The following is a 14,570-nucleotide window of genomic DNA, read 5'->3' as shown; positions in this document are numbered from 1 at the left end:
TTAGTTAATTTTTATTTTGTTTTAAACCATCTTCTTCGTTTATTGAGAGAACAGAAAGAGCATTCACGAAGAAAGCTTTTGTAAAGCAAAAATTAAGGGGTTATGATATTTGTGATCAAGGGAGACTTGGCCGTTCTTTACGTCTACTGGGCAATTCCACGGGTAACTGACTGACGTTTTTAAAGAAAACGGTAATTGTGTAAAACAGTAAAATATTACGTAACATTCAATGTAAAATATACATTATAGAGAAGAACCTTCTGACATGCTACTTTCATTATCGTCAATCAGTTACCATATTTTAAGTATGCTGGGCAATTCCACGGGTGACTGTCATTTTTAAAGAATACGGTAAGTATTTTGTAGCACCCAACGTTACATTTACGTAACAGAGAAGAACCTTTTGACATGCTACTTTCATTACTGTCAGCCTGTTACCATGTTATTAATATTTTTTTTTATCATCCAAAATGTGTTTTGTGCATTCAACTTTACCATTAAATGAAGCTTAAAAAGTACAATAATCCATGGGAAAAAGTAGTTTGTAAAAAGTATATTTTGCTTTGAAAGTTACAAAATACTAATCGTTTTGCTTTTAAATTGTCAGGCAGTAACCCGTGGAAGCAGCCCCACCAATAAAATCATACCTGAAAAGATGATATTTACTTAAAAGTCACAATACTCAAAGAAACTTTCAGTAGGCAAAGAGAAAAAAAATTAATGCATAGAAACTTTTACCCTTTACCCGCAAAGCTTCATTCGAACCCGAGGTTAAAATAACATTTTTAGCGTAAGCAGGAAACCCATCTCTTCGCTCCATATACTGAGCCACGTGTTCACGTATTAAGTCTATACCTTCGCTGTATGTGTAAGCACCTGAAAGGAAAAAATGCAATGAAAGAAAAATGTACTGCAAAAACTAGCGTTAAAATAACTGAAACAATCATTGATGATTAGTTAAAATTACACAAAATAAATAAATGTATATATTTTTTTTAATTTGCTGTTGCCAGATTATACTTCTCAGTTAAAAGCTTTAAGATTTATTTTAAATTTTTTTTTTCTATTTACCAATACATACAGCTATATTTACGACAAGTTTCTAAGCTAATTATAACAGGAGTTATAAGCATTTTTAGTTTTCCTCAATCCAAAGCAATATACAGCAGTACTTCCCGTAAGGGACACCTCCGAATAAGAGACACTTCTATTTAAGGGACATTTTTTCTGATCCCGGTCCCTTCGAATAGGGACCTCCATGTATTTCCCTCTAATTAAGGGACACTCTATTTAAGAGACAGTCACAGGGAAAAAATTACAAAAAATTATGTACAAGTGTATAAGAAAGAATGAATTTACTATAATTCAAGTTTCACTTTTCCTCTAAAAAATAATTGAGGAGAGTTTAACATTAACAGATGTTAAAGAAACAAGTATTTGTTTTAAAAGTCTTGCTGAATGTTACATACATGATTTGCCCACCCAGATTTTTATTCATGTACGCTCAGCGCCAAAGGAGAGGGCACAGAAACTGACTAGCTTTTTATATACAATTTGAAATGTGAACACTAATTGAAATTCACAATGTCTTGCATTGTAAATGTAAATTACATGACATGACGCAAATTCATGCATTGAATTACTTCGAAATAATTGCTTTATGCTGCAAAACTTTGGACATACAAAATTTTTGATTTAATTTTAACTGAAGAAATAATAAAAACTTTAAAAAATCATTAAGTGTGAATTTTATTTAGTTGTGTATGAAAAATAGAAAGCATTTAATCTAAAATGTTAATAGTTTAAGTTCATAAAACAATTATCTGAGTAAACACACCGCATGCATAAACTAAAATACTTCCGAAGAAGGGACACCTCTATTTAAGGGACATAATGTCTGGTCGCATTAGTGTCCCTAATTGAGAGGTTCTGCTGTAGCATTTTTTGGAAAAATTGCAAGGATGTTTACTTGATTAACTATTTTCTGCAAACGCGGGGTTTTTTTTTTCTTACATCTTATTGATTATATTCTTGTTGCAAAAATTATTTATTCGTGTTTTGCAGAAGCACACACTTGGAGCTTAGGTACAACCATCTTTTCGTGATTGTTCTCATTCTGCTATCGTTCGAACGTCAATTCTATGAACTGTTGTCCTTATTCCAAAGGAGATTTGTAGGAACGTTGTTCGCTAAACACTCATAAGAAACCGTTCTCCTTGTTGCAATGATATTTTTAGAGACTACTGTGACAATGGATTTTCAGTTACTGCTACATTTATTCTAACAAAAGTTTTTAAAGACCTTCGTCATCATTCTAATATTAAAATCCATGCATAATGGTTCTTTTTTATTACGATAAGTGATATGTTTAGGGATAGTGTATTTTCTCCAGTGGACGTTATTAGAAACTACTCTCAAAAAGTACTTATAACAATGTATACAAACACTTACACTAATATGCTTACTTACTGCTGAGCAAGTTATGAAACCACCACCTCTTTGCTACGCCACGTAAATCAAGTACTTGATAGTAAAAGAAATTTTACAAGTGTCTCATCATTTACAATAGACTTGACAAAACGTATGTTAAGATTAGTTAAGAAACGTCGAAATGGTAATTTGGTAAGAAATGGAATATTAAATCCTCATATATATAATAGCGAATGATCGAGTAACTCTCCCGACGTCATCAACAATGAAACTCGTGCCATGGCATGAAAATTTGATAATATTTTTTGCCAGTGTTTGACATGCAGGGAAATGCTCTATTTTGACAAGGCTGAATTGGATCCGGTAACTTAACTGTTTTAGTGGTAAGACTCATTTTAGGAGAATGAAAAAAACGAAAAAGTAGTCAGCAATAAACGCAATCTACTGGAGTGTAGGGTTCATCCACTGGAGATAGGGTTACAATTTCAACTATCGAAATATCACCAAACAAGACAGTGGCGTAGCTAGACCCGACTTTCGGGGGGGGGGGGTTACTTCTTTTATATATATATATATATATATATATATATATATATATATATAATCGCTTGGAATTTTTTCCTTTTCTTCTTTTTTTTTCTTTCTCTTCTCTCTTCTTTTTCTCTTTTTTTTTAGACTAACTTTTGGGGGGGGTTTTGTCCCCAAACCCCCCCCCCTTAGCTACGCCCCTGAAACAAGAAATCGTTTCGCTCAAATGTGGAAGCAATTTTAACCCAACATACCTTGGCGAGTGATTTTCTAGTGTGTTTGGAAAAAACATTGGCATAAAATAGTGAACAATTTACAAAGAAAATTGAATAGATTTTCTAAATTAATGAAACTTAATTTTTTATTTGAAAATTTGCATTTGCACAATATTAATCATGCATTTTTTTCTCATTATCTTTAAGCATGCTGTTTGCAGTTTCTTCAAATAAGAATCAATTTTCAAGTGTAACCTTTGCTACTAGTTTTCTAAGTGACAGACTTGAATTTTAATTCAAATTTGAATTTACTCAGTTTTTAGAATAACTTTTTCAACTGAAAACGTTAAAAATCATTTTAATATTAGAGAAAATCTTGGCTATTGAAAAATACTTAGATTTTATACGCATGCAGAACATTAAAAAAAATAAATAATAATAATAATCGCACTGTTCTACAAAATCATTTGAAAAAGTGACCTTTTAATTAACTTGAAGTTTCCTTTTATCAGGTAGTTCTGTACTCTTTTTTTAACTGGGGGAAACACTAAAAGTTTTAGGCATTGTCTCATAACTGCTAAATATGAGCAGAAGCTCTCCGAACCCAAATTTTAAGGAGGGCAGAAATTTTAATTTTGCCGAATAGTGATGATTTTCCCGAATAAAACTCCAACTTTTGCCGAATCATCTGAAGAAATTTACTGAATAAGGAAAATTTTGGGAGATCACAGTGACTTCCCGTAGTCTCCCATAGGGGTGCCCCTAAACGCGAACATTCCAGGGAAAAGTTTTTTTTTTTTTCCCCAAACTCACCCGCACTTCTTCCACCACATTCGTCTAAAATATTGTTTGCTCTTCTTTTTACATCACTTGGAATGAAGGGATCACTCAGTAACAAAGGATAAGCACACATGGTCAGCACCTGAGACACAAAAACAATTTTAAGATGCATAAGGAACTACAAATATAAAGAAAGAGAACGAATAAAAAAATGAATACAAAAGAGAAAAGTTTTGCTATTAAGTGTGTGATTAAAAGCCATGCAGATTAACCGATGTAGTGTTAGGAGTAAAAAAAATGTTTACGTATCACGTAGAACCCATATGAAAAATAAAATTTGCTCAAACTAAATTCGCAATTAAAAAAAAAAAATGCATACACGTTATTTCGGTTTGAAAGAAGGTTTTGGACTCAAAGCAGCAGTTACATTCAGAGCTGCGGAGTCGGAGTCGGATTGATTTTGGGGTAAAGGAGTCGTTGTCGGAGGTTTTAAACTTCAAAGAGTCGAAATCGGAGTCGGTCATTTGGCATCCAAATATGCAGCTGTGCCATGACTGCGGAGTAGGAGTCGATGTCGGATTGATTCTGGGATAAAGGAGTCTGAGGCTTTAAAGTTCATGAGTAGGGGTCATTCATTTTTTTCTCCGACTCCACTGTCCTGGTTACAGAAGCCGTGGTGACCTGTTCGATAAGGCATTGGACTCGTAACTGAAGGGTCCCGTGTTCGGTACCAATTGATTCAAGATCCTCCGTGTTGATCAATGGTGACTCGGGCATGTTACATATGTCGTGGTCACAAAGTAATCCAAGTTCAATAAGACAAATCAATACTTATCGAGGTGCTGGACCAGGGATTGCTCGGTTTCAAGTATGGATCAAAAAATCAGATCTGTCTACAGGGTCCCATCCAACCGGTTAAATCACATACAGTGGTAGGGTGTATCCGAATAAGTGTAGGGGTAGGTACGATTACCCTGGTGTTTAAGGTACTGTGCAATGCCTTGGTTACAACGAAACTGCTTACAGTTGAAGTGAAGCTCATTTCACTCATTTAGTAGGCCCCCCCCCCCCTCCGCCCTTTTTTTAAAAACTCTTTTAGCTAGATTTCTTCGCAGCCACAAAATGTATGGATGCAATTCTTGCCGGAAGCGGAAACAGAACACTTTGTTTTGTAATAAAAAGATTAGCAAGAAGTAAAGTTTTTACTGCTCGCGCGTTCTCGCTGATCGTACCTACCCCAAAATGAAGTGTTCTGTTTCCGTTACCAGTTCATCCGTCATCTCTCCGTGGTACAATGATATAGCAAGTAAGAGAAGAAATACCATTCGAAGTAGAATTCAGATAGTATAAGAGGTAAGTAAACAATTCAAACTATTCAAAGTGTTTTAGTACACTTTAAATTTCATTTTTCAGTTATTCAACCGTAGGTGAGCGCCATGTATCACTTTTTTGATCAAATATTCAATTTTTTAAGTAAGCATGTTATTGTGTCAACTAAAAAACTTGGTTAAAGTTGAATACTGCAATTTCAAAAACATTTTAGCGAATGTAATTAGCAATGTAAACAAATAATTTGCAATTAAGGATTAAGGAACAATAGGGGATATAAAATTACAACCTGTCTGATAAACGTTATTGGTTTCTGGCCCATCGCTTGTATATCGTTAATGTCTGCTCTGATAACTTCCGTGAATGGCTTCAGAACACCCTGAAAATAAAAAGAACACATAAAGAAATCGTCAGTTTCACTGCAATTTTTATTTATATTTTTTTTCTGTTGCTTTTTAAAGCAACTTTTTTGTTAACATATAGAAGCTGGCAACAGATAAAAATTTTAAATCATCGCATGGCCCCACTTAATTTTTATAGGTCGTGGCAATCGCTGAAACCCATGGCAACAAAGAGGACGCTACAGGGCACCCCTGTTTCCATTACTTTCCCATTGATTGGTGGATGCAGGGGTTCCCAGTGGCGCCTCTTGGGGTCAAAATGGGCCACGTGCAATTAAAAATGTAACCAAACTTTGAAACATTGATTATGATTGGTGGATGCATGAGATGGATTGACACGTTGACATTGATTGGTGGATACATGAGCTGCATCGGTTTAACACAGAAAAGTCAAACATTTGGATGTATGAGCTGGATTGAAACGTTGAAATTGATTGGTGGATGCATGAGCTGCATCGCTTTAACACAGAAAAGTCAAACATTTGGATGCATGAGCTGGATTGAAACGTTGACATTAATAGGTGGATGCATGAGCTGCATCGGTTTAACAGAAAAGTCAAACATTTGAATGCATGAGCTGGATTGAAACGTTGACATTGATTGGTGGATGCATGAGCTGCATCGGTTTAACACAAAAAAGTCAAAAACTGTCAAGGCCCGTAAGCGTATTTAATGGGGCCATGACCAGACTTATGTAAAAATGAATCTGGCAACGCATAAAATTGCAAATAGATTTTGCATTCCAAAGTTTTTGTGAATGAAGTGAAACCAAATTTTTGTTCTTCAAAGGAATAAATAAATTAAAATCAGTATGAAGGTAAATTATTTTGTGCGTGAATGCAAATAAATATCTTTCAATGAATTGTACATCCCTTAAAATAATATTTATACAGGAACCTGCTTTTAAAGTCTGGTATGATCGTGAGTATTAATCTTCTAATAGTTACAAAAAAACTGCGAAAGTGCAATCTGCCGAGGGAAGGAAAGCGGCAGTATCTGCAGAAACATTTTTTTTTTTTAAATAGATATTTGAAGAAACACGTTTTGAATTCTATACTAATAGAAGGAAAATTTTGGAATTCGAAGTTTTTTTTTCGTGATTTTTTTTTCAGCGGAAACCAAGTGAGAAAGCTTGTACGATAAAGTTAAAGAACAATAGATGACAAAAATAAAAAATATTAAAAAATGCAGTCATTTGCCCTTTATTTTTCTATGACATCAGTTCTCATTTATGGGTCATTCTTCAAAAAGTGTAACTTTTCTGTCACACGCCATATACAGAAAAAACTTTTAGGTACAATTCATTTAACAATACTTTTTAATTTCATCAAATAAATATCTATTTAAACCTGCTAACAATTTTTTAATAATAATTTTTATTTTTGTATAATTTTGGTTCACAACATGTGAATTCTCACCTCCGTGGCATGTCACACACCTTATGTAGCTGTTTATGTTGCTTAATAACTTGTTTAATTAAAAGTATATGTTTATTTATTTATTATTCCTTTCACAAGTGTCTCAAATACTAATTGTTTAAGTACATTTAATTTTTTAATATTGTGTTTTACTTCGTTTTTTTTAGGATAAGGAGTCATGTCGCACAATAAATTCTCACCTCCGTTACCTAAACACGAAATGCCATTCCTCATTAACACGTGGCAGTAATGACATCAAATTTTATTTTCCATGATATAAGGGAGCCAGCCCCCTTGTTTATTTTCAGCTATAGTTGAAGTTGTGAGATTTTTGTCGAAAAACAAAAAGATAGATTTTGCTTTAAGAACTTAGTATGGTTGTTCTGACTTCTCACCTCCGTGAACTTGAATTTCAGGGATGTAAATTAATGTAAAAAAAAGAAGTGAACATAATTTCATATGTTTAGCGTGTGCAGATTGTAGCAACGAAGAAAAAAAAAGTTTTCCATGAAAAATGTATCCATTAGGCCTATATAAGGGAAAGAACCTCAACTCCGTGAATCTCACCTCCGTGACGGGCCTTATCAATATTATTATTTCTGAGGTGAAAATAACTGATGGAGGGGAAATACATCAATAATAGGCATTCTACCAAAATTATAAATTGCCAATATATCCTCAAATTAACTAAATACTATTTTTTAAAATACATTTGAAACTACTAATTAAGCCGTACTTTAATTAAGAGGGCATAATATTATATTCCCACTAATCATTAAAATAGCTGATTGTTTACACAATTACCAAAATTACTACTTTGATATGAAATTGGCCTCCATTTATAAATATTAAAGGTTTTTTTTCTTTTTTTTTATTTTCATGAACAAGGTCTTTTTTATTTATTTTATTTATGAGTAAAATATTTGGAATTTAGCTGGGCCGTTGTTTATGGTTACTTCTAGTAGGTACCATTTTCATGTAAGAATTTAAAAAAAAAAATAATTTGAATTTTGACATCTTGAATTCAAATTGTGTTTTTCGCAATCACGAGTGTGTGTATGTATGTGTGTGTGTGCATATGTGTGTGTAGGCATGTGTGTATGTGTGTGTAGACATATGTGTTTGTGTCTGTGTGCAGGTATGAATGAGTGTGTATGTGTGTGCGTGTGTGTATGTGTGTGTGCGTATGTGTATGCGTGTGTGCGTGTGTGTGCATATGTGTGTAGGCATGTGTGTATGTATGTGTGTAGGCATGTGTGTATGTATGTGTATAGGCGTGTGTATGTATGTATGTATGTCGGCGTTTGTGTATGTATGTGTGTAGGCGTGTATGTATGTGTGTGTGTATTTATATGTGTGTAGACGTATGTGTTTGTGTCTGTGTGCAGGCATGAGCGTGTTGGTATGTGTGTGTGAAAGTGTTTGTATGCATGCGTGTGTGTGTAGGTGTGCATTCAGGATATGGGTGCAACATGAAGACGGTTTTCTCTAGAGGAGCAGCATCGTGAGGCGGCCGGTCGACGGTGGTGCTGCAAAGGGAGGCGGGGGGGGGGAATAAAATCATAGGAACGCCAAAAACAGTCAAGTGAGAACAATAATTAATGTGATTGCTCAAAAAAAAAAAGAAAGAAAACAAAAGGTTTTGAAATTGAAAAATATTTGCGTTCAAAAGTTACGTTTTCTGGAGAATGACCCTCATAGTGTTGCGTGTGTCTTGGTGGTGAACGGGAAAGGAAAGCTGAGCTAATGATGGTATTTAAAAATAAAACAGTTATGAATAACAAAATATGCCAACAGTGCAATCTGTAGGGGGAGGTGGGGTACATTAAATCGTGGGGCACGTTGGACCGATCTCAGGTATTTTAATACTATTAATATTTTTTATTTTATTTTATGACCAACAAATAGCACCTATGGTCCTACAAATCCTATAATGAAATCACATGGCACAGTTATATTGAACAAATTTTATTCCAGAAAGTGTTATTTCAGTAGTCCTGAGTAATTTTCTGAAAACTAACTTTTTTTTTTTTTTTTTTTTTTTAACGCTTTTTATCAAGATTGCGGAAAAAAACTGAACTCCTTTCCAAAAGTAAGTTTTTTTGGTTCACAAAAATTAGCAATGTTTTCATTTTTTGTCAAAAAGAAAAAAATTATGACATCACTTCTTCAGATCAAAAAGGTGGGGTATGTTGGTTCACTCTTTGTGGGGCACGTTGGACCGGACCAACCTAACCCACATAATTTAAAAACTTATTTTTTCTTTTAAATCTCAATAATTATAACAATATTCTAAGTGTTTGTATATTATGCATTCATTTCATTTCATCTTACACATGTTTTGAAACAATAATAATAAAAACTGGGGGGGGGAGCAAAAATATATTGTTTTAATTATTTAACAAAAATTTTACTAAATTCATTTTACCAAAATATTTATTTCATATCTGCACTTTTTTACTATTTATATTTTCAAATAAACTTCCAAATATTTGCAGACAAATGTTTTCTAAGAATAAAATATGCAATAAATGCTATAACAAAGTTCCTGTATTAAATAAAATATTTTTGCTTAACAAGCATTTTACATAGAAATAAAATAAAACAAATAGTTGATTAAAGGAATACAAAAAAAATATTTTTACTTAAGATTATCTAATTTTGATTGAAGAACAGAAAGTTATTCTAATTTAAAGCTCTCAATTTTATTGTACTTTTTCTTTGAAATATATGGTATTAGTATAACAGGATTCTTTTCTGCTTGGAGTTGTTTCATGCAATAAAATGAAGAAAAAAAAAAGAGCTTTTCCCCCCTAGAAAAAAATATTGATGTAACTTCGCATAAAAGTAACATATGACTTATCCTTCCAAAACCCAGTCCAATATAAGTGCTTCTTCCGAAGCTATGGAAGTAGCAATTTTATAAATCCCAGATATCGTTTAACACATCTTTAGTTAACTTTAATCTGCATTAATTGTTTTATAAATATTGAATAATTGATTTTTCTTTTGAATTTTAAAAAATAATTGTGTATTACGGTGCTGGCCAAATTATTAGACTAAAGAGTTGTTGTTGTTTTTTTTTTGTACACTATTTGTACTAAAATACTATTTATTTTACTGTTAAAGTACAGTACACTGATTATTACGTTATTTTAGCTTAATTTAATGTTTGCAGGTGGCAGCACTGTCTGCTTTGTTTATGTTCTTTGTTTATCTACCTACCAGGAACATAACCTCAGTCAGCTTAAACAGTTCACTAGTTCTTTTTATTAGTGTGTTCTGTTATACTTAAAGTTAGCGTTAGGTAATTAGTGAGTAGTGTATGTGAGTATATATATAATAGTGAGTATAAACCATTTTTTACCTCCTTTTTTAAAAAGTTGGTGTAAACTAAGAAATGGTGTAAACCTTGTGAAAAGTATGCCAAAAAGACTTAAAATGCTCATCAAGAACAAGGGAATGATACTAAATATTAGATAATTATTTCACTGTTCGTTAATATGTCTATAGTTATGTAATCAATAAAGAATTTACTTTTAAAACAGTCTTAGTCTAACAATTTGGCCAGCACTGTAATTGTGAATGCTTATTGCTGTTTTTAATCAAAGATGATTTATCAATTAAAATCAATTTAATATGTTATATTGATCTTTAAACTTAATATATTTCACTCTACACACAAAAGAGAATAAGGTAGTTACAATGTGTGATAGTATTTATCACTAAAATTGTGACAAATGTTGTTTGAGTTATACGATCCAACGTGCCCCACCAGGCAGACCGACGTACCCTACCCGTGGGGCACGTTAGTCCACTTTACAAGTTTCCGTTAAAAAATTAACCTAAAAAAAGTTTATCAATTCAACACTTCCAAAAAAAAAAAATCTGTGATGTTGAGAAGGATTTAATGAAACTCTTTGTAGCGAATCAAATTGCTCATTAAGTTTTTTGATGAGATAAAAAACGATAAGTAAAAAGCGGACCAAAGTGCACCACCTCCCCTTATTAAGGGGATATAAGTTTAATATTTTTTGACAATAATTTTAATATTTTTTGTTTCAAAACTTTTTTATAAGGTTTCAAAAACGAACTATTCTCAAAAGGGGTCCCACTTATCTCAACCAACCCAACAATCTTCAAAGTTAAAAACAAAAATTATAGGATTTATTTACTTTTCGTTTACTTCAACTTTCACACAATTCGTTTCACGTTGCTTCAAAGAACAATTTACACCGTGGTAAATATTCTCTTACTGTGAGTGAAGTTCAAAAAATTCACTTTAGTTCCGAACGGTCAATATGCTAAGTCACTGTCCCCCCCCACCCCCTCAGTAGTAACACATTTTTTATTTTTATTTTATTTATTTATTTATTTATTTTTCTAATGAAAGAGCACCTGCATTGCGTTCTAAAAATAAGCGGGACAGTACAGCGACATTACTGTATTTTTTCTGCTTCTCTTTTTGAATCACAGTTTTCTGCAATAAACTTCACTATTAGAAAATTCCATAGAGTTAACAGATTATTTCCTGCCACATTCCGGAATGTCAAGGGTTTCCACCAGAATCGTATGAAAAACAAGCATTTTCGCAAAAATTCAGCAATTGGGTTGTTTTCAAAATTTTAAAAGTATTTTTTTCTAGAAAAGATTGTTAAAAAAGATGTTATTAGCCCAGAACTCACTATTTTGGCATTAGATAACGATAAAAACATTATAGTGCAATGATAATAATGAATTTCATGTTTGCTTCAGAAAAGCCTTCGTTCAAAATTCTCATTATGATTGCTATTAATGTTACTGTTTATTGACAACCATTTTTTTTCACAATGCGTAAGCACCCAGCACAAAAATGGAGTAACACGCCAAAGTACATTACTTACGACGTCATAAAGACCACACCTTATTTCCAAAATCGAACATTTTAAAAAATTAAACAAAAAATAACTGTTGGGAAAACAAAAGTTTTTTTTCTGGCTCCATGTTATTTGTTTTTGCTTAGTCTATCAATTTCAATGACTAAAAGTGCTTTTGACTGAAGGAAACTTTTTTTTCCCTTTGTATTAATTATCTTTGCACTTTACATTAAGCTCATTTCACCTCGTTTTCAGATTGTCAATCTGGAATAGCTATAAGAGAGCTGAAATATTTTACCTCCTCTGCGAGAAGTCTCGGCAAATATAGAACAGAGTTCCACCACGGGAAATGAAGATAACTAGAGAGAGTTAGTGCGAAAAGTGAATGAACGCACTCCAATGAATGAACAGCTCATAATTTGTTTTAAATAACAAGGCTGCGAAAGTTTTTTCTTTAATGAATTGACAAAAGTACTTTCCTCTCTACAATTTCAAAATAAGACAAAAAAAAAATGTTGTGTTTATCTCCTGGTTAGACCTGTTCATTGACAGGGTTGCTGCACATTTTTTCATGGAAATTCCCAAACAAATTCAACCCCTGCCCCAAATTTTTTTGTCCCTCAAAGTTGTCATAGTTTTTTCTTTATATAACTACGTTAATTAAAAAAAAACTTTTTAAGATCATGAACATAATAGTAATTATGATCTTTTTTTTTAATTATTTCTGAAAATGTAATATGGTTTAAGCGTTCATTCACTTGTCAGATTACACTATAAAGTATTTAATGTGTAACTAAAAATATTTAGCTATCAGTGTGAAGGTATACTCAGCTTTTTTTATGAGGTATTATGAAGTATGGTTGTGAGAAAGATCCCTTCAACTTCTTCTAACGTGACTAAAGATACTGATTGCTTCAACTCAGGCTTAAAAGTTTGACACGTCTGAGCAATTGTCTCCCTCACAACTAACCAACAATTTCATACTTTTTAAATCTTCGACGCAATGTTCGCAAGCTTTTTGTTAGTGAGCTTGGGATTTTTGAAAATCACTCAAATGGTTTCCCTCCTTATTTATATAACGAGCAACGTTGGTTAATTGATCATTATGAGAAACACTTGGAGATTAACCTGCACAAATATTCATTCAGCTGAACATCTCAAACTAGTGTTTGTTAGGCTACTTTCGCTCCCATGACTAAAAAAGATTATCATATACATCTGAACTCAAATTGAAAGTTTGGAGGTATTTACTGCGTGGGCTATATCTAGGGGTGCAAAAAATTCGGAAATTTTAAGAAGAGCGAGTAAATCCGAGAATATTTTGTCGAAAAAACCGGAAATTTTAGGAATTTTGGAGGAAAGAAATTATTTAAACTATATATGTGTGAGAAACAAGTAGAAAATTTCGTGCAGGTATGAATTATTAGTTAAAATTGATATAACTGTATGTATTATTGAATGATTCAAAAAAAAAACTTATTGATACAGCTGTTGTTGAATTTTTGAGCGACTATTTTAAATGAATTTTTTTTATTGAATTACTTTTAAAATTTTCAACTTTGTTTGCTCTTTACGACGGTCGGCTAGAATTTGCTGCTTTAAAGTGTTATCTTGTTTAAACTGCTCAATATTTCCTTTGGAAATCCTGTAATCAATGTACCTATTAGTTTTTGCTACTTCGTTATTTTTTGTGTGTGTGTGTTTTGTTTGTTTTTTGAACGGGATGGGAAGTGATTATGTTCTTGCGGCTACTACGTTCTGTTCAATATATTTGCATGTTCAATTTGTGCTTCCAAAGTCCGATCTAATGCCCCTTGTTCTTCCGAAAGATGTACTTAGTCAGTAATAATGATTTATTATGTCATTTTTGAAATCCTCCACTCAAAAAACCTGGTTTATTCCTGAAATTAAACTGGAGTTTTCCACTTTTTGCATCTCGTATTCTTGCGAGGTCAGGAATCTCCAGTTTTAGCATTTTAAATGCTGATTTAATCCTTTGAAAAAAAAAAAAAAAGATGTCGCTTCCCTGTGCTCGAGCACAGCATGTCATTGCTTAGGGGAGGGTGGCCTAAAGCGGGTAGGTCTCTCAAAGCGGGTAGAGTAGGGTAGGCACTTAGAGAAGGAAATAAAATGGAGGGAGCAAGTCCAATCATTGGCTTAGCAAAAGCTGACCCAAAGACCCCAAGTCACGTGACTCAACAACGACGAATGGCTCGCATGTTTTGTGGGAAACAAGCGAAAGAAACCTGATTTCTTCCAATGCTTTGCTTTAAAATCTATCACATGACTCGGGGTCTTGGCTTCACGACTGAAAGTCTTCACTCCCTCCGTTTTATTTCTTCTCAATGGGTAGGCATTTGTATGCCGCCACATGGTGTGCAAGCGGCGATGCATCGTGTTTACCCGAATACCCCCGAGTTTCAATCAGTCCCAGCGAAGCAGCGATGAAGCGGCATGGAGTAGCCAGGCTTAAAATAAAACAAATGATACATTTCTAAAAAATATGAAGGTTTGTAACTTGTGATTAGTCGAAGACAAGCTTTTTTTTTAAAAAAAATTGTCAATAATATTATCTTATTCTGAGACCATCCACTAATAAACTACGATGATCAT

General features: G+C 33.1%; 1 protein-coding gene across 1 annotated transcript in view; it reads right to left on the bottom strand.

Moving 5' to 3' along the window:
- LOC129230348 (alanine aminotransferase 2-like) overlaps positions 1-14,570 on the bottom strand; it is a 73,628-nt gene that overhangs the window by 39,595 nt on the left and 19,463 nt on the right. The window contains exons 2-4 of the mRNA XM_054864746.1: positions 5,572-5,661; positions 3,987-4,095; positions 746-876 (exon numbers count right to left, since the gene is read on the bottom strand). Of these exons, the coding sequence (XP_054720721.1) occupies positions 746-876; positions 3,987-4,095; positions 5,572-5,661 (330 nt within the window). The remainder of the gene's footprint in view (positions 1-745; positions 877-3,986; positions 4,096-5,571; positions 5,662-14,570) is intronic.

This window comes from Uloborus diversus, chromosome 9 (assembly GCF_026930045.1).
Source record: "Uloborus diversus isolate 005 chromosome 9, Udiv.v.3.1, whole genome shotgun sequence".
NCBI lineage: Eukaryota > Metazoa > Arthropoda > Arachnida > Araneae > Uloboridae > Uloborus > Uloborus diversus.
Note: the sequence above shows the minus strand (reverse complement) of the source record. Positions and strands in the feature narration are given on the sequence as shown.